This window comes from Manacus candei, unplaced genomic scaffold (genome assembly GCF_025592945.1).
Source record: "Manacus candei isolate 608988 ecotype Guabito, Panama unplaced genomic scaffold, ASM2559294v1 h1tg000060l, whole genome shotgun sequence".
NCBI lineage: Eukaryota > Metazoa > Chordata > Aves > Passeriformes > Pipridae > Manacus > Manacus candei.
In genome coordinates, this window is record NW_026138108.1 from 2,684,863 (window position 1) to 2,705,155 (window position 20,293).

A 20,293-nucleotide genomic window follows, 5' to 3' on the forward strand; every position below is an offset into this window, starting at 1 on the left:
TCTTGATCTGATCCCCATGAGTTTGGTTGGCATCAGTGCCCACCCATAACACATGGTCTGGTTAAAATCCCACTCAAGGCCACACAGATGTTAGTAGGAATCCATTTCCACCCTCCTCTTTGCTTTCTGTGTTCTTTTTCTCTCCTGACCTGTGTGCACCTGCCTTTTGTAGGAAGGAGTCAGACCATGACCGAGAAGTCAGGTGCCTTTATGAAGAAATGGAACAACAGATCAAAGCAGAAAGGGAGAGGCTGGTCTGCCAGGTACCTCATCTATCTCTTGGCTAAAGGCAAACCTCCTTTGGTCTAAAGCAGAGGTGGTGGCTCATATGGCCACCAAACAGCTCTTACTGTGCTGGGTGTTGTATGCACAGCTTCGTATCTTTACCTTTGCAGGAAGCACTGAGACATGACAGGAGTAACCTGCTCCAAAAGGAACTGCACAACAAAGAACAGGAGCTGGAGAAAATCCTCTACCGCCAGAAGAAGGTAACACGACCCAAACCCTTCTTAAACAAGCACATCCCCTTCTGCTATCTTTCTTCTAAGGCTTTTTCTGACCAAAAATGGTGTTAATCTACTCAGGGTTAGTACTAGCTAATTTGGCACTAGCTGGTGTAGTTCTCTCCTGTTTCTAAAGCTGTTGAAATGGTTTGTCAAATAATTGGTTTGTCTTCAACTGTAATGCCTTTCTGTGAATGTATTGTTCATGCATTTTCTTATCTGCTTTGTATTCTCTTGGCACAATCTACCTATCAGTTGTACAATACTGGCAAGAAAGACAGGGTAAAAATTTGAAAGTTGTGAGTTTGGAGTCTTTTGTGGTGTATAAGGAAGATGGGTATGGACATAAAAGAGCCAGATTTCTCTAGTTTTTGTTTTCTGACTGCTCCAAAACGACCTGTAGTGAGCAGTTCTGTGACACTTTAAAGAGGTACATATTGTGAATTTGCATTTGGGCACTTGATATACTGATTAATCAGTCACATAAAAGATCTAAGCACAGACTTTCCTTTAGCCTGCCATCCGTGGCATGGACATTTGTATGTGATGGGCCATTCTGAATGCCTTCTTCCTTGGTGTCTGAAGAATTGCTCCGTGGCCCCCACAGAAACAAGTCATGGCAGGTACCTGTAAGATGCTGGTGACTGGGGGTATCCAAGTTGGGTACATATCTGTGATGTGGATGAAACAGCACTTCTCTGAAAACATCAGTTCACTGTACAGCAGCTGGAAAAGGCAGCAAAACTGAGGTGCCATCAGGAAGGATATCAAGAATAAGATAATGTGCATGTATTTTTCTTGCTGCCCACATCTTTGAGTGCCTCATTTGGTGAGTGCAGTTCTGGTCTTCTCTAATTCCACTGTGTCCTTGGGTATGAAGATACAGAGAGCTAACATTACTATGGAAATGGAGCATCTGCCTTAGGAAGGGAAACTGGGAAAGCTTAGACTTGATTTTGGAGAGAAGGGGACTGAGGGAAGATACAAGTGAGCTTTATGAACTCGGGAAAGTGACAGATAGGGTCCACATAAAACTGCTATTCCCCAAGTCCTGCAACAGAAGAGAGGAGGGACACTCAGTGAGACCAGTATGAATTTGATTTAGAAGACCATACTTCCTTACACAGAGATTAGTGCTGGACTTTTGGCCATAGGGGGCAGGGAGTATTGGCAGTTCAAAAATTAATTGGACAAACAATTGTACGATAGGCTTGTAAATGTTTGGTAAAAGGAGGAATAGTCAGAGATGTGGCCTCTAACATCCCTAGTGCAGGGACCATGGATGCTGGGGGCGTATGAGGGGAATGGACCATAGTTAGGAGCCCGGGCATGCTCTTCCTAGGTATCATCTCGTCTTGCTATGGTCAAGGCAGAATACTTGGGCTGCATAGACATTGTTACTCAAATTGTCGTTTCTGATGCCCTTAACTCTGAGCTGTGTGGGTAATCGGGTCCCTCTTGTGGTGTAAGACCAGTAGTGTGATTGTGCTATTCTACAGTATCACGTCCAGGTACAGGCAACATAAACAGGAGAGTTTTATGTGATGGAGATTTCTTAGGGAGGGGCAGTTGTGCTTTACTTAAAGCCTGTCCCTTGGCTTATTGAAAGTTTGAAAGGCTGTAAGCAGGGGTTTCTTAGTCTAAACTCCACTGCTCAGCATATATGGTCATGCTGAAATTTTCTCCAGTGTCCAAAGACTAGAGGTCTCCAGGCAAAGCTGGGTGTGACTTGCCCTTGTAGCCTCAGTGGGAAGAGATGTAGGGTTTGTGTTTCAGGGAACCTAGGAAAGGTCAGCTCTGTTCGTTCCCGCTCATGACTGTTGTTCACATGTGCTGGCAGAGAGCAGGGTAGCAAGGAAAAAAGCACTTTACCTTGTGCCACACTGTGCTGCTTTATTTTTCCTTTGAGAGGGGGAGAAATGAGGCTGAGAGAAAAGGCAAGCTGAAGGTGTAAATGTGGAGGCTGACTCTGCCACCTGCTACCCTGATCAGACCTGATTCCTGGCGCTTCTCTCTGTCTGTAAGCATGGACTGTATGCTTTTATTTTGGGCAGTAAGCTCTCAGATGGTGCCGCAGTTTCTGTGTAGCACCAGCTTCAGCAGAGGGCCCTGGTTAGCTGGTCTGGCTGGCCAGATACTGAAGTGTCCGTATGATCCTTCTTGCAGCGCCCTACTTGTCATCTGAGATGGGCAGGTTTGACTGCTGCATCTGTCTGTGACTCCTTCCCAGACTATGCCAGCCATGTGTGAGGAATTGAGTCACTGAGTATGCTTGAGTATGTGACAGCAGGCTTTCAGCTTCCCAAATCAGGCTTGTTAGTTGTGCTGGGGGCTTGTGCTGTCTCCAGTGCAGCTGTGTCCCAGTGGCATTTAAACAGTATATCTGTCTCCAGCAGTAGTAAAGGCCACCTGATCACTTGACTTTCCAGGTGTAGTGTGAGATGCCCCCTGCACCTCGATATATCCCCCTTTCAGCTACCGTGGGCTCAGGAAGCCCCTAAAGCAGAAGATGCATTTCAACAACTGTGCTTAATAGGTCCCAAGACACATTCCTGCTTCCGCCCAAATTTTTCCAGTCCTCCTTTGACCCTCATTTGTGCTCTGATTTCTACAGTGCCTGACAGCAGCAGGCTCCTCATGCTGTCTGAAGCACTTCCTCAGCTGTGCCTAATTGTATTGCTTGCTCCCCTGTGCTGGCATAATGAGAAAGAATTCCTTCCAGTTCACCTTCTCAATGCCACTAGTGGTCCTGCAGACCTAAGTTGTGTTTACCCCCTTCTGCCTTGTTTACATCTGCTTTTTCAGGTTGTTTTTACAGGCATCACTGTAGCACAAGACCCTTCTTCTCTGTGTTTAATCCCTCCTCCTCCTCTCACATTGCAGCTGGAACATCAGCTGCAGTCACTGAACTCAGAGCAGCTGGAGACCCGGGTGCAGAATGAAAGGCTCCGGCACCTGAATGAAAACCTGCTGGAAGAGCTGGAGAAAAGCAAATGGGAGCTGGAGGCGGTGAAGGGGCAATTACAGAAGCTTCAGAAAGAGGCTCAGCTTGAGCAAGAGCAGAAGGACAGGTGGGAAAGGACAGGAAAGGGGGTGTCAGGGCAAGGACACAGGCAGAGAAGGAAGGGTGGGCAAGCAGTTAAAGAATAATGATCTCTAATTAGGAGCCTTGGTCTTATTAGAGGATTGCCTGTCTCTTCTTGAGGAAAAGAAGAAACATCCCAATGGTCTTATGGGCCTAAACAGGGAGTGATACTGCTATCTTATGCCTACCTTTAGCGGGAAATGAATATATTCATTGATATTTGGCTAGAAAATCAGTGCAAAAGTACAGCCTCAGCCTAAAGAAGTCGTCTTCTCCATGTATTTTCCAGTTCACCATCACCTCTATAGTGCTCTCTTTAAAGATACTCTTCTAATCACTTCTGTTCCCATTACTGGGTTAAATCTAATAATACATAGATAAAACATTGGGATGTTTCAAATCCAGATGGCAGTGATCATCCTCCCCATCTCTAGCAGCTGAGGAAATGGAGAAGATGGGTTGCCTACCCTCAGGCTAGAGGAGAGCAGGAGAGCTGTGGTTCAACCCAGCCATCCCAGCTCCCACAGCAGTGCTGCTTCCTCTGAATCTTCCTAGCATAAGGCAGGCCTTTATCTTTGAGAATACCATGAGTGCCCCTGAGAAAGGGATCTTTGTATTTTCTCTCCCGTTAATTTATTTCCCCTTTTAAAATCCCTTTCACCCAGGGATGTGTTTAGAGTCTCCAAGAACATGCAGAAAGAGAAACAAAGCCTCCTTCGCCAGCTGGAGCTCCTCAGGTAAGAGCAAGGCTGGAGGGAAATGCTGAGCTCTTACGTATGTAAGGGGCTGAGGTTTCAGCACTGTGCTCATTTCTCCCATGGAAAGCTACAGGATTGTATTTAAGCAGTGCTCAGACTCTGCTTGTTTTTCTAGGTCCAGACAGAGCTGTGCAATCTGACCAGCTCTGGCAGATTACAGACTCTGTTATTTCACGAGGTAATCCCTCCTCTGGAGGAATTTACTCTTTCCCGCTGGTTAAAAAAAACATGTGGTCCCCATTACCTGAGCTGGGATACACGGAAATCCCAACATGTCTGGCCTTAAATAGCATCTTTGCCTCAAACTGCCTTTCTGTTCTCACTTTCAAATGTTCTCTTTATCCTATTTTGGACAAGTGCCTCATTATGTCTTTCCTATGTCTTCCTTTGGAGCAGAGAGATGAACAAGAAACTTCGAGATGAGCGAGACGCTTTTGAAGCCAAGAAGCTGGTTAGTCTAAGAAAGAAAATCCCAATTCCCAACCACCCTCTTTTCATCTGCTGCTGTTGCTGTCATCACTTGGGGGCCCGTCACTTCCACGGGGGACAATGACCTGAGCTCACAGGGCCTGGTGTGCTGCCTAATACAGACTTCACAGCACCTCTGTGTCCGTGCTGGAGACAAGCACTGCTGGTTGCTGTTGCCAAGTGCCCGAGTTTAACCCCAGGCATGTTGGCTTGTGACTGTCACACAGCCCTGTGCAGGGCTGCAGGGGGTGCTGCCTGCTGCACACGTGGGGTCTGTGTGTTGTGACAGGCAAGGAGGGGAGTAAAGCTGGATGCGTCCCTGGAGCTGGGTGGTGAGGAAGAAGATGGATTCCCAGATGTGCTGCTGGCTGACTGGGTGTGGAGGGGCACACAGGAAGGTTTTGGAGTTTTTCTGACCCCTTGGGTTTGTAGCAGATGTTTTCAGATGTTCCTCTGGGGCAGCTCCCCATTCCTGTGAACTCTGCAGGGTGGAGGTGCAGCAGTGAGCCTTGTGTCAGAAGGCTAGGATAAAGTAGGGCCTCTGACATCTGGAACAGTCAATCTCTGGCCTTTCCCCGATAAGCACAAATATGGGGTCTATTTTTAATTCTTACTGTTTTTTCATGAAACCGTCTTTGCATTCCCTAATGTCCCTGGCAAGGCTGCTATGTCCTCTTAAACCCATCCCTGCCACCATGTGTCTTTGCCTGCTCTGCCACCATGCCCCACTTGAAGATCTGGACATAGATGCCTTGGAGTGAGGACAAGCAGTGGTAGGCTGCGAGAGCCTTTCTGTCTGATTTGTAAGGGAATGTGGAAGGAAGCATAGGGACTGTGCTCAGATAGGGAGTGGAATGCCCTGCTGGGAGAGAGGCTCGAATTCTTCTCCAGGTGGAGAGCTGTATAAAATAACATCAGTAACTCTTTTGGATGGAGACGAGATGTGTGCATATGCCTTTGTGTGTGTGTGTGTGTTTCTGAAAGCTGAAAGTTTTTTTTTAATCTCCATTTTTAAAGCTGCTAGCTTTGTGTATGTGCACCACAGCTTCCTGCTCCCTCTTGGAGAAGCAATAAACACTGTCACTCTGTAGCAGAGTCCAGGGCAAGCAGGCAAAGAAAATGGTTTCATCTCCTCTTTCCATGTGTTGTGCCTCATCAGCTTCTGGGTTCCTGTGGGTGGGGTGGGTGGCCTGTGAAGACCACGGCTCAGGTATGTACCTCTGTGTGTACAAAGCTTGTCTGCTTCTCCTCTATTCTCTTCTTCCGTTCCCCTGCTAGGTCCTGCTGGGGGCTGCTCTGAAACATGGCAGTTGCAGGCAGAGCCAAGACAGAGCCTAACAGAGAGAGTCAAAGCACAGAGGAGCCGCTCTCTCCCTTCTCCTGCCACTGGCAGTAGGGAATGAGGCAGCAGGGTGAACTCCTCCTACCACCATTGCTTATCTGTCAAGTCTATGTCATGCTGGGCAGTTGAAGCCTGTTTTCTTCCTCTGGCCACTCTCGTTTCAGTCCGCAGGAAAGCAGGGCTCCAAGGGATTGCAGAGGTGCTGCTGTCATCACACACCTGCAGAAGATCTGCTGTCCAGCCTGTCACACTGTAAGGGAGAGAGAAAATATCAATACTGCCCTACAGCAGCAAAAAGGAGAGTTCTGATGGGGATCCCTACTGTGCAAGACACTCTCTGCCAGAGACTATCATTGCTTTTACAGGCCGAAAAGAAAACCAAGGCCTTAATACCCTCTGTTAGTGCTGGGAAGAGTTGTGTTATTTCCATGAAGTGAAGGTGTGATGAACAGAATTTCTTTCATAGCAAAAATTTTGAAGTGGTTGGAAGGAGGGATCAGGCTGTTCATGGGTAACAGCAACCCAGTCACTGCTCCTTTGCTCTTCTCAGTGCCCAGCTTAATACCTTGCTCTTCATAAGAGTTTCTGGCCTTGCCAGGGTGGGCAGGGCCTGGCCCCATGTCACTGTGGGGTGCTCTCTTGTCCCAGTGTCTGGGTCACAAACTGGCTGTTTCTGCCTATGTGCAAACCACTGATGGATATTTTTAAAACCCAGGGATTGCAGGTTTAGTTTCACACCCATGACCCATCTGGCTGTGGAGTTACGCTTGCATGCTGCGTGTTGACAGAGCAAATTTCATGTCTGCTCATCATGACGAGTGTTTTGGTACTTAAACTACATTGGGCATGTATTTGTATTTCACTGATAAACCAGAATCTTTCCCATCCAAAATGCTTGAACATGTGCTGTTGTGAAATCCTTGCCATCGTGTGTTATACAGCTGTGATGTTGTCTTGTCCCTTTACCATCCTGGAGAAAAGCCAAATGTTGCACAAACCTGGCAGGCCAATAAAGCATGGCAGAACCAATGGCAGAACCTGCCCCATTGTTTCTCCTTTCTTACCCAAGTATGTGCTTTGCAAGCTGTTTCCTCTCCAGGTAGGGTTGTGTCATAGCACATTGTGTGAGAGTCCTTTTGCCCCATAGGTGACTTGAAGGTTGCGGCTGCTCCACTGGTCTGCAACACAGTGTTGTCCTTTCTGTGTAGCTAGAGGGTGCCCTTGAGGGAACCTGCTCAAACACTGAAAACTTCCTCCTCCATCCCTGCTGGAGAACCACTGGTTGTCTGAAACACAGTCTGGCTGTGATGACTGAAGTGATGCTATGCTTTTGGGGGTCCTTTGCCTTGGAAGATTTGTGCTCCACAGTTGTTACCCTCTCAGTGCTGGATTGTTTCTGTGGCTGGAGCTTTTCTTGAACATGTTTTACATGTAAAAAATGTTTTGTTCCCCTCCCTTCCCCCTAAAGTTCCTAATTGGGTGAGGCCTTCTGTGGAGTCCAGAGTGTCTGCTTTTGTTCAACTGCGTTGCAGTAAAGGTATTCTGGGAGTTCTGGCCAACAGAACAGCTTCTTAATTTTTTTGCCTCTTAAAATAAGCCTTCAGTAAGGGTTACTGAAGAAATAATCTTCATAGTCCTCCCCCAGGGCTGTGGGCAGTACAAAGAAAGGCCTGTCCAGAGCTGCCTGCAGGTGTTTGGTCAGTTCAAAACTGCTGTGAGAGGCAGATCTGGCAGGCTGCAAACCCTTCTTTCCACACCTTTACTCCCAGAAATAATTTGTGAGGGCCCATTAGAGATCTCCAGACTTGCAGACTGGCCCTTTCTTCCAGTGCCGATGCAATGGGCACCTTGCTGTGCTGTTTCAGTGTTCTATGTGTGTGGCCAGAACAGTGAGCTAGTCTGTTTGGGGTGGGGTGGGGACTAGGCTTTAGCATGGCATTTGGAAGATTTGCAGGTCAATCCTCTCTGCCACAGGCTTTGCTGTGTGATTGCAAGCCAGCTCCTCATCTTTGACTCCACTGGGAATGCAAAGCTGCTGTATGGGGGGAAGAGGGTTGTGAGAGAAGTGGTCCTGCTTTCTCCTTCTCTGGGGAGCTAGTGAATACTGGCTGTAGGAAGTGTACAGTCTGAGGTAAGTTGGAGGAAAGCATGGAGAGGGATATTCATGTAAGGCAAAGCATGTGCATTGCCCTTTGCAATGGTTTCCTTCCTTTCCTGTGGTTCATGTGCAGCTTTGGGCGAGCACTGGTGGAAGAGGGGAATTAGTGTCTTCTCAGGAGGGGGCAATTGGCCTGTCCCACAAAACATCACCATAATAAAGAGGGAGGTGGGGGAAGAGAGATTCAACTGTGAGACCAAGTGGAGAACAACCGCAGAAATAAACTCTGGCTAGAGAAAGAATTCAGTTTGGAACATTATTACTTTTGATGAATTATGTTGTGAAGGAGAAAGCAGCAACAGTGATGGCTTCTTGCACGAATTAAATTATCCAAAATAAAGAAAGCACACCCAGCGCTCACCTCTGTTTGAACCTTCCAGTGGGACACTACCATTGCATGGTGTGGGGCTGCAAGGGCTCCAGCCTTGCCTCCCCAAAGTGCTCTGCAGAGGTGGTGAGTGGTTGAACGGGGGCTGATCAGGTTCCTGGCTCGTAATCACATTCTTCATTCCTTCTCTTTTCAACTTCCAGGTGCCTCAGAACAAAAAGCCCCTGTTGAAGAAAGGCTCAGTGCTAGGCAGTTACCTGCTGGACGACAAGCCAGTCAAACGGTTAGATGGGTGTCTGTGTTGTGTTCATGGTGTCAGTCTATGCCCACTGGAGTAGCCTGTCAGTCAAACTGTGCCCTGTGTCTAGTTCTCCCACCTTGGTGCTGGCTGGTTTTGGGAGCACGGAGGGATGCAGCTTTTCTATGGCTCGAGCTGCCTCTTGGCATCAGGTAGTGTTGGCTCAGCATGAAGCTGAGATACCATTAGCTAACTTCCATGGGGAGGCAACTGCCCTGCTGCTTTTAACTGCAGCAATGGGGGAGCAAACCTAAGTGCCATCAGAAGGTTTGGGACTGTTCATGGGAAGGGAGTCACAAAGGCTGCCTCTAACCGAGTCAGGCAGCTGTGTTGAAATGACTGGATCAACTTCCAAGTGTGCCAGTTCCTCCTCAGGCAGAAATCCTGTCCACTGGTGCCTCATGCCAGAGCCCATATCCCTGGGGCATGGGAGAGGGCAGGACTTTCACTAGGCTTGGATTCTTTCTGGCAGGTGAAGGCCCCAAGGTGAGGGCCCAGTTCCAGGTGTGTTCATCTTGCCCATCTCCCTGTACACCTATGCAGAAGCTCAGCTGGCACACCAGTCCTCCCTTCAGGCAGGGCAGGCAACATGTCTGTGTGGTCAAGGCCTTTTCTTCCCCCCCCCCCCCCCATACAAGCAGACTGTGCAGTTCCTTCAGTACCCACATATGCTTGCCTGAACCATGCTGGCGTTTAGCATCAGCCCTTGTGAACTAGTTGTGTGACCAGCACACTGGTATTGGCCAAAAGCCTGGTTCCTCTGGGAGGCAGGGGAGGCCAGCCCAGCCCTGACTTGGCTTGGAGCTGGATCTCACCTGCAACTGCTGGCCCCAAACAAGTTTTAAAGGCAGCACACTTCTTCCCTGTCTCTTACCAGGTCTCTGCAGGGGGTTCCATTGCTCCCCGGTTCCTCCTAGTGCCAACCAGAGACATGGGTTTAGGCTCAGAGTTTCTTCCAGCTTCAACCCACACTTAATGTCTGTAATTCTGGTAGTGGCATTGAGCTCCAGGCTCCTTAGCTCATGGACTGGTGGAAAACCAGGTGGATTGTGGAGCAGGGCTGACTCTTGAGCCCAGGAAGGGAGATTGCTTGGACAGGTTTGAGGCAGAGCTCTTTCGTGGCTGCGTGACTGGCACACATGCTATCCATCAAATCAGACTACCAAGTTCCCCCGTCTTCCTCCCCAAGTATTTCTTGCAGAGATCCTTCTAGCTGCTGCTGGCATAAACCCACTGAAAAGGCTTAACAGGTGGAGAAGTCTGGCAGTAAGGGTGATGTGAGAAGGGGAGAAGTAGTTGCTGGCCCTGTGTCTGTCCCAGTGCTGTGTCACAGCACATTGCTTGAGAAACATGAATAAAACCAGTGAGATCTGGAGTCACTATTCAGAAGGTTTTGTGTTTGTCCCTTACCCTACTCTCCTTACCCACCCACCCACCCCACCCCCCGCAAAGAGGCTCTTGAATCTCAGCCCCTCATTTCGTGACTTGTGCCAGCCTTGGGAGGTGGGGGCTGTTCCTCAGAGCCTGAGTCTGGGAGTATGTGTTGATTTTCAGGGGGACAGGTTCCAGCTGGCCTGGCTCTAGACTGGCATTCAGGGCAGATGTAGGGAGGACAACCAGGAATGTGAGCTCCCTTTCATGGAAGTGTAGGCATGGCAGCAGGGGAATTTTTCAACCTGGATAAGGTGTACTTGTAGGATTGAGAAAGGAGAGTTGTCTTGATTCCTGCACTAGTAGCAAGAGAAAAATGTTGCAAAGTGAGGTGGAATGTACTGCCTCTGAAGAGACTGACTGTATTAAGCTCTAATTTGCTTCCAAATGCAATCTGCTGGCCAGCAAAGGCAATGGAGATGTCTGTGGTGGATAAAGCCCTTCGGTTGAGTTTTAAGTGTTCTCACTCCCTTTGGCTTTTTGTTCCTCCTCTTACCATGTCAGTTCTGCCCCCTGCAGAGCAAAGTGCATCACCCTGCTCTTGTGTGGGTGCAGTCTGTGCAACACCTATTCCCAAGTACCACAGCTTGGACAGGGTTCCTGGGCATTTGTTGCCATTCAGAGCCAGTGTGGCTGGTTAGAAGCTTTAAAAAGAAACATCTTCAGGTCCCAGCTCCCACACCTTGGCCAGATATAGATACAGGCCAGAACAGAGCCAACACCAGACAAAGTGACTCTCACCTGTGTGAGAATGTTCACTGCAATTTGCACATCTGTGGCAGGTTTCTGCTGCCTGAACTCAGTAAGACTCTGGGACAGCAGTGTTCGGGAGTGCTGGGCAGGTTCCCTGGAGCAGGACTGTGTGCCTGCAGCAGAGGGCACACTGCATGCAGCCTCCCTGGGATATCAGACAGCCCTCGCGTCGCTGCCTGCAGGCAAAACCCTCTTCACTAACCTCAAAACCTTTGTTACTTCTTTGTATTGTGTTTCGTAAGAAAAATAGTGAGGTATTTTTTGCCACCTTTTTTTTTTTTTTTAAGGTTCTCTTTTTGCCACCTTTGTATGTTTTGCCTCATTTTTCAGTACTGGGGGAAATGGGAGGCAAAGAATTCTTCAAAAAAATCCAGAAGCTGGCAATTTTTATTAAAACCGATGAAAAATTTGTTGGCACATATGAGTGCAGCACAGCTCAGGTGAGCTGTCTCTTTTTCCTTAGGGGTGCCTCTGATGACTTAGTCACGGGGAGTGCGGGGAGTGTATGTATGAAGTAGAGTTCCTGCAAGCACTGCATATGCACTAATTGGATTGTGCTGGTTGTTTTGGGAATTTGCAACCTCCTCCTCTTCCCTATCTCCTCACTCCCTACCCTCCCACCCTGCCTGTGATGCTTCTGAGCTTTAATACAGACAACTGGCCTCTGCGGACCTTCCCTTCACCTTCCCAGCGGATGTGGCAGTGGAAGAACCCAACAGAAAGAACTGTAAATACTTCCCAGGCAACGGGACATGGATGAAGACAGGAGAAGGAGAAAGCACAAACTTTGGAGACAACCCTAGAGACAAGGAGAGATGGCCCTTGGCAGCAGATACTGAGTGGTTTAAGATGACTTTGAAGGGTGACACTGACTGCAGAAAAAAAGCAGATGGCTTAGATGCTGCTCCGCTGCCTCCTAGAGCACAGCCTGTTGGCACTGAAACCAGGGTGAGTGTAGTCACTTGGGGTTCTTCCTCAAACACCTGCTACCAGGGACTTGAGGGTTTCTGACTCTCTTCCCATCTAACTCCAGCTCCATAGGTTTATAGTGCAGGGGCCCAATGCCTGCACAAATGAAAGCACAGCCTGCAGCTAGGCTTTTCAAAACTGAGTCCCTTTCTTCCGTTGTAGCTCCAGGCACTGGAACCAGCCAGCTGTTCCCCAGATCGCATCTTTAAAGTGGTGTTTGTAGGGAACTCTGGTGTTGGGAAGAGTTCCTTCATCCACCGCTTCTGCTATGACAGGTTCTTGGCTGAGCTCAATGCAACCATCGGTAAGTAATAGGGTCCCTGACTCATCTGGATAAGAAGGGTGGGAAAGTCAGCCTGGACAAATGCTTTTTTGCCTGTATTACAGCCCAACTAAAGGTCAAGATGGTCCCTCTCCCAGTATTGAATCAATCTTGCAATTTCCCTGAACTAAACAGAGCTGATCCCTGGCCATTGTAATGGCAAGCGGCTTTCTCCCTCTCCTACCTTATGATCATTGTTACTTTCCTGACAGGTATTGATTACCAGGTGAAGAGTTTAATGGTGGATAACACCCAGGTTGCCTTGCAGCTGTGGGATACAGCCGGACAAGAAAGGTAAGTAATTTCTGTGAGGGTGCCCTACTGCCAGACTCATTGTAGGAAAGGGAAAGTGCATGCAGCTGGTTTCTACCCCTGGGAAAACTATTAGCTTCAGAAGGACCAGAGAGGTCACAGCGGCTATTCCAGTGCTGAACCTGCAGCAAAGGGCTCTTTCAAGAGATTTCTAGAAGCTTTGGCTGTGAAGCAGAGCCTGGGGAGATCTCTCTCAGGATTGACAGAAAAGTAGTTTTCCATATGTCTGATGTGCATGCTTGTGGCTCCAGGTAGTCTGTCCATAGATCACTGTATGGTGTGAGGTGCAAAGCTCCTCCAACCCTCAAAGCTCTCCCGCATCAGCCTACTTCTGGGAAAAGCTGCAGGACAGGGCTGCAGGTTAGGATAGAAACTAAGGCTCTGGATAGACATTCTGTTCTCAGTTTTGGTTGTGCTACTCCTGTCCCCAGCTGCTCACCACCACCTGCTATTCAGGGGGTGGGAGGGACTGTGTGAACCTTTCCAGGTCGGATTCAGTTGTCAAAGCCAGCTGCATTAGTTTGACCTGTGGGGAAGGTGATTTGAACTACCCTGCTGGACTCTGTCAGTGAGGTTATTGGCCCCTCCCACTGTCCCTTTTTGCTGATAGACTTGTGGAAGCGATAATCCTTGGTAGAGGGACTGTGCAGCTTTTTGTACCAGTGAACACAGATTCCCATTTGAAGGCCTCTAGTTTCGAAAGCATGGGCCATCTCTAGATGTTATCAGCGCTGTTGGTGAGGATCAGAGTAGTAGAGGACACACTTGACCCTCATCTGCTACTAGAGATGAAAGCCCATCGCTACCTTCATGTAAATCACATTTTACTTGGGATACACTTTGAAGCTTAAGATGCAAAGCTATTTCAAGGGGACCATGAACCTCAAGGGCCAGACAAAAATAAGTACTGGATATTTAGGGCTAAATATGTTATGGGGGCAGGCCTTCAGGAGGCAGCTGAGATCATGGGAATATTATAATCCTAAACTATGCCAATGACGCTGTCTGCTCAGTCACCATGCAGACCTGGTGGGAATGTACTAAGTAGGAGTATGTTGTTGAAAAGCAACTCTCTTTTCCAAAATCAAGCTTCATGCTAAAGAAATAATGATTTCTGAAAGGACTCCTGTGGATATTTCAGTGCTGAAACTCAGCAGTAAGGGGAGTTATGACATAAAATGTGACATTTTACTGGGGCCAGATTGCATCAAATTCAAGAGATTGTCTGCAGAAGGATCTTTAGCATTAGCAGGTCTTAGATGTGTGCTTGAAAGAGAGAACTTGGTTCAGTCCTGATACCAATTAGAAGACATGGGAAGAAGCAAAAGCTTTTACTGCTTCTGGAGAAAGGTGCATGCTACCTTTTGATGTTTTTTCTGGAGCATCTGGTCTGTCTGGCAGTTCCAGAGATGCACCTTGACTGCCAAAGACACAGTCTGTGCTTTCTCAGTTGGGTAGTTGCCAGAATGTCATGCCCTTATTGCAGTGAGAAAGAACAGGCTCCAGGCAATCATCTGAAGAGTTCAGGAGGGTCACATCTTGCTGTAGGTTTTCTTGGCTCGTAATAGAATAGTAGAGTTTGCTATCCTGTGCAGGGCTGAAATACACAGCTTTCCAGTGAGATCTCAGTACTTGTGTTACATTTAACTCCATCAGTTTGCAATCAGTGTGGTTATATCATGGCTCTGTCACAAACTGCTTACAGATTTTTAAGGTTTGAGTTTGGTTTTTGGTTTTTTTTGTTTGTTTGGTTTGGTTGTTGGTTTTGGTGGGTTTTTTGGGTTGGTTTTTTTTTCAGTTTTTTTTTGTTTTGGTTTGGTTTTTTGGTTTTGTGGGGTTTTTTGTTTTGGTTTTGGTTGTTGATTTAGTTTTTTGGGGTTTGGGGGGGTTTTTTGTTTGTTTTTGGGTTTTTTTTAATTTATTCAAAAAATACAAGCCTGTGGTTTTAATTGGTACGGAGAGGACACAGTAGATGTCTGGTGGGAGTTTTTCCTGGAAATTATGTCTAACTCCTGATTTTTTATTTATGATGGCATTGAGATTCAAGACTGTAAACAGACTGTTGATGCTGAGATCTTAATTGCTGTTTTGGCAGCACTGGGGCAGACATTATGCATGCCTAGTTTGTACTGTGGTACAGCTTAGTCTGCAGATTCTTACAGACTCTAGAGAAAGATCATGTTTTGTCCAACACTTTCCCTTTTCGTAGGCAATTTCCTTTTCCTATCCCTCCTAAGCAGATTCTTGTTTCTTTCTTCCTCACCTGCAAAGGTCTTCCTTCCTGCTTTCTCAGCACCATGCATTTGGAAAGACTCCTGCTTACCCTTGGCTGCCTGGCCTGCCTCAGGAGTGCAAGGATCTGACCTGTCGCCAGGGTGTACACGCCAGCCCCAGGGGACACGCACGGGGGCTGCCAGGCCTTGCAAAGGACCTGCACTGAAAGACAGATAATCCCACTCTGTTTCTTGTCATTACACGGCCGTGGTTCTGAGAGTGCCTTTGGTTTTGTTTGGGCTCAGGTTTCGGAGTATTACCAAGCAGTATTTCCGGAAGGCAGATGGGATTCTGGTGATGTACGACATGACGGCCGAGTGCTCCTTCATGGCCGTGCGGAACTGGATGAGCAGCATCCAGGTGAGAGCGGGACCGCAGCTATCCAAGCTCGTGGTGCTGCCACTGCCTTGCTCCAGACCAGCTCCAACAGTCTGTCTGGGAGCGACATTCCCCAGCGCCCCAGGAGGTCCTACTGACCTTGTGGAGTTGAATTATCAAAGCAGATGCTGTGGGTGCTGCCTGTGGGAGTCAGGCTGGGACCAGGGGCTTTGTGCTGAAGATACCAAAGCCAGTGTAGGCCATTGAGTGAAGGAGGGCTGTTTCTGTGGCAGCATGTGGTGGGACCTGCCACAACAGTAGTCTGTGTTCGTAAGCAGCCCATGTGCATTGGCAACATCTCCTAAACATGGTCACATCACACCTGTGCTCAGGTAAGGAGATGTCCTGGTGTCCAGCCTATGCACAGGAAAGGGAGACAGCCCTGATGCATTTAGGCTCAGACCTGCAGCACAGCACTTTGTATGGTCACATCCTGACTCTGTTTGGATATTTCTAGATGGGACTGCATTATTAGGAATAGCTTTTTTGGTTTCTCTCATTTGCTCCAACTTTAACAATTGGTAATTTTTTCCTTTTCTATTTTTTTCTTTATTTGGTAACTGTGTATTAATATTGTAACTTGCCCTCCTGCCTTTTATTTCCAAACTCTCAAAAAAAGCGTTTATCTGTGGCTTGTATCTCCTTGGGGAGACAAAAATACCCATCTATATAATTTAAATAAGTTGGGTGTAGATGATCAAGATGTTGAATGGGAATTATGAAAGGTGGTTTTGTTGTGATTATGCTGAGTCTCAAAATAAAACAAGATGCTTGTGAAATGAATAAGCATAGGATGGAGGTTTCTAATATTATTAACTTCCACAGGCTTGTTGGGAAAAACAAACAAACAACCGCTCAGCTATTTCTTTGGACTCTAAAAGATCAAAGGTTAAGATTTTCAAAACTAAACCAGCCTCTGAAAATCAGGCTTCTTTCAGGAAGGTTAAACTGAGCACACAGAAAATCAAAGCAGGCAAAATATGTAACTTGTAATATCTCTCTTCTTTTCCTCTACCCATCTGTGTACTTATCTTGTTTTGAAGCTGTTCAGGTACTGTATTATGTCATCCAGGGCACTCAAGTTTGGAAATAACTTTGAGCCCTATTCTTACTCTGGCAATGTTCTAGTGAGCCAGTGGAACCTGAGGGAGTTTTACCAGATGTAAAGGGTTCCAAGAATAAACAGTCCCTACAGAGACAGTGTACGAGTTGAAAGTTGCTTATCTTGCTTGGCCAGTGAATTTTTAGCAAGGGGTCACTGAGTTGAGGACAGCACATCAGAGGAATAGTACCACACATACACACAAAAATTATTGAACTTATTAAGAAGCTCTGCCTGATCTCAAATTCCCAGCAGCCTATGGGGCAAGCTGCTTTTCCTTAGGCTTGTTATTTCCCTGAGAGGAACTTATGTCCTGTCTCCCCTCTCTCAGCATCCCAGCTGAACATGACAAAGATTTGGAATACATTCCAGTAGCTTAAGCTTTCTTCCATAAATCCCTGGGGCTACTGAAGGAATGGCCCTTTATTGAGCTAAAGGGCCTAATCGTGCTGCTGAAGGTCTTGTTTGCATGAACTGGAAGGATCTGCTCTGAGTTACTTCCCTCCTTCAGCTGAGTTTCCAGGGTCCTTTACTCTGTTTCCTTTGCAGGAAGGTATCGAGGATGGAGCTGTGGTCTTTCTGCTTGGAAATAAAATGGATGCTGTGCAGAGAGAGACCCGGAATGTGCCCAAGGTGGAGGGGGAAAGGCTGGCAAAGGTGTGACTCTCTGCTCTGCTGCTTGACCTGCTTTGCAGCCCCCCTTCAGCTGTTAGCAGGGCAGCCTGGCTGGCAGGAAGCCCTTCTTGGAGCCATTTTCCAGTATGGTACCTTGCTGCTCTCCCTCACCCCCTGTTTCTCCAATGTAAACATGTACCAAGGTCCCTCTGGTACCAGGCAGGATGAGATGGTGGCTCTTATGTGGCACACAATGGCCCTTGAGGCAGGCTCATTTATTTCTCTTGAGGCTTAATGCCTCCTTACAGTCTTTCTGAGGAAAACTTGCATGGCTGTTTTCCCATCTGAGGACTCCTTACTATAATATCATCCTGCCTTTTCCCTCAATCCCTTGTCTGCATGCTTGCTGGGACTTTGGCCCCTGGGTGGGGGGAGGCTGAAAGTGGTTTCAAAGGTGTTCCCTATCTTCTGAACTCTGCAACACAAAGGTAAGGGAATTAAAGTACCCTGAGCAGATATATTCTCTTCCCGAACAACTTCTCCAATGCTCCCTTTTGGATGCTCTGTCTGGGCCCCCAATGCTGGAAAAGCATCTCCTTTTTCTAGGCTGGTGAGGGGGTGATAACAGCCACTCTCCTGGCCCCAAATGATCTTGGAAGAGTTCCTGGTGGTGGGGGTGGACTAGCTCCCAAGGATGTGAATGAATGGTGGTGGAAAGGGGGCAGCCAACATGGGTGCTTGCTGTGCTCTCTGGCAGGAATACAAGGCTGTCTTCTATGAGTGCAGTGCGATGACTGGCTATAACATCATGGAGCCCATGCTGCACATGGCCAGGTCAGTGAACAGGAAGTCACCCTGGGATATTTTCCCCACTATAGGTGACTGGTGTGGGCTCTCCTGGGGAATGGCCAAGAAGAGGGGCGTGTCAGAGACTGACTTTCTGCCATGTTGCAAAAAAGACCTGACTTCCTGACTCTGGGTCATTGTCTTCTGTACCTGGAGAGCACCAGTTGTAGACTGGACATTTTCACACACAAAATTTCATCTGGCAGAGCTGGCTGTTGCAAGATTGAGAGTTTAATTTGAATATTTCACCACAAAAACCTTGTGTACTATTATAGATTTTAAGCTGGTGTTTTGGAAGTCTGCATGCAGCTCTAAGGGTTTTTTCTTCCCTGTCTTACTAAGCATTGTACTGACTGTGCTATTTTTGTGGCAATAGTTTTAAAGGGAGATAAGACACTTTGTTAGGCTGAAAGAAGTTTGCTCTAAGATTTTTAGGTTTTTTACAAAAAGATAGTTTTGGAAAAAAAGTATTTGAAATCTTGCAAGGAAATTATCCTTTTGTCTTCTTTTATCCCTTCACCTCCTCCTGCACATCATCTCTGTTAAATCCACAGCAGGATCTAATTGTTCATTAACTGGGATGATTTACTTATCAGCTAGGTAAATTGTGTCTCCCATAGCACATGCCTTCAGCGTGCTTTATTACCATGCTGCTGCCCAAGATGGCCCAGACAGGTGAAGCAAACAGCCCAAGAGTCTGAAATCAGTGTGGGAGCTTGGGAATAAGGCACAGACCACTCACACCCTGGTCTGGTGCTCTGACTACTAAGCCATGCGGTCCCCTCTTATATATGTCCAGTTTCTTTCCCTGTTCCCTGGAAATTCATGCTTATTTTCTGTGTGTGGTGGTTTACCTAGCCCAACTTCCAGAGAAGTCCGGTCTCTTGGCCAGTCATTTCTTACAATCCTAAATGGCTGGTGGGGAGCAAAGGGCAGAGGCAAATGCCTTGGCAGGAAGAGCTCAGTAACCAGGTTGTGTTCTTGGTCTGTGCTGCTCTTTCCAGGTTGCTGACAGCACAAGAAGACAGGCAGAGGGAGAATGCCCTGCAGCTGGAAGATATCGGCAGGAGGAAAGGGTGCTGCACATAAGGCACATCAATGTGTCAGCAAGAGGCATGTGCCAGCACTGTATCATGAAGCTGGGGGTTCCTTTCAAGCAAGCTGAATCTGATGGTATCAGCTCTCCAGAGATTTGGGGAAGCTGAAGCTTTTCCCAGTCTGTGAATTTTGAGGCACTAAATCAGGCCAAAATGTGCATATTATCTGCACTGTTTCATTTCCCAACTCTGCATGCAGCCCTGGTCTCTGGAGGCCTCTGCTTCTTTCGGGGAATTTGGCTGGTCTTTGCTAATAGGACAAAGTGGGCCTTCTGTCTGGAGAGTTTGCTTCCCTGTAAAGGGATGAAGTCTTGTTCCTTTTCTCTCTGGTAAAGAACTGGCCTAGCAGCAGAGAGTGGAGGACACAATGGTTGCTGTCTTAAGTAGAATTTTAGTGTAAGAGATAGAGCTAGCCCAAATTTAAGTTTCTTTAAGTAGTGATCCATCCATCTCAGAGAACAGCATCTCCTCTTGGCTCTGTGACAGTATTGCCCAGCTGAGATCCTGCTGTGGTGAGAGCGCTTCCACCACTTCCTGTAAGATCTGGATAAGGCCCTGTATTTACTCCAAAATTAAGTTGGACTTGTCAATATTGTAGTCAACTGATTCCATGTGTGAATATGGTATGAACTGATAGAATGAGTCACCCCAGTGGCTTTCATCTCATTGTTACCCTAATGGACCTTGTCACTGTCCCTCTCCTACTGTTTACTGAACACAGAGCAGTTGCCCTGGGACTCACAGGTGCTGACATGTGTTGCTGATTCATAACCCATTGCCAGAGCTGTGCTGTACAAACTAGGGGAGCCATATATAGCCTGTTTTAAGGTTGAACGCTGCCTGTTTCCTCCCATTCTCCTATTTTTTCCTGAAGAATATCCGGCAACTTGGAACTGCCTTTCCCGCAGTGCTTTCAAATGTACCTGGGCTGGAAGCACAAGGCAGCTGCTTGTGTCAAATGCAGCTTTTTCTCTTGCAGTGACCTTGTGCAACAACCTCACTTTCCTGGTGAGGGGCCTGAGAAAGAGCTGGACTGAACCTGTTTCCATTGGGAAGGGGCCTTCTTGTTGCTCAGGAGTGGGGCAAAGTAGAGCGAGGGGAGGGGAGGGCTGAGGTAGAAACTGGCCCCAGCCATGTGCCTGTTGGCAGAGCTGCAGCTGTGCCTGGGCATGGAGCACCTGGTGTGCTCTGGGGTGTGATGCTTTCTGCTTTGTAGCTCGGTTGCTCTTAAAGCCTTGTAGGACTAAGTGACCT

General features: G+C 47.6%; 1 protein-coding gene across 10 annotated transcripts in view; it reads left to right on the forward strand.

Annotated features, from left to right (window-relative positions):
* CRACR2B (calcium release activated channel regulator 2B) overlaps window positions 1-19,474 on the forward strand; it is a 44,960-nt gene extending 25,486 nt beyond the window's left edge. For all 10 annotated transcript variants that reach the window (XM_051804210.1, XM_051804212.1, XM_051804213.1 and 7 more), the window contains 13 exons: window positions 173-263; window positions 396-488; window positions 3,387-3,574; window positions 4,254-4,325; window positions 4,743-4,797; window positions 8,846-8,925; window positions 11,778-12,072; window positions 12,256-12,397; window positions 12,628-12,709; window positions 15,247-15,361; window positions 17,031-17,138; window positions 17,854-17,930; window positions 18,947-19,474. In XM_051804210.1, the coding sequence (XP_051660170.1) occupies window positions 173-263; window positions 396-488; window positions 3,387-3,574; window positions 4,254-4,325; window positions 4,743-4,797; window positions 8,846-8,925; window positions 11,778-12,072; window positions 12,256-12,397; window positions 12,628-12,709; window positions 15,247-15,361; window positions 17,031-17,138; window positions 17,854-17,930; window positions 18,947-19,031 (1,483 nt within the window). In that variant the 3' untranslated portion in view covers window positions 19,032-19,474. The remainder of the gene's footprint in view (window positions 1-172; window positions 264-395; window positions 489-3,386; window positions 3,575-4,253; window positions 4,326-4,742; window positions 4,798-8,845; window positions 8,926-11,777; window positions 12,073-12,255; window positions 12,398-12,627; window positions 12,710-15,246; window positions 15,362-17,030; window positions 17,139-17,853; window positions 17,931-18,946) is intronic.
* The last annotated feature ends 819 nt before the right edge of the window (window positions 19,475-20,293 follow it).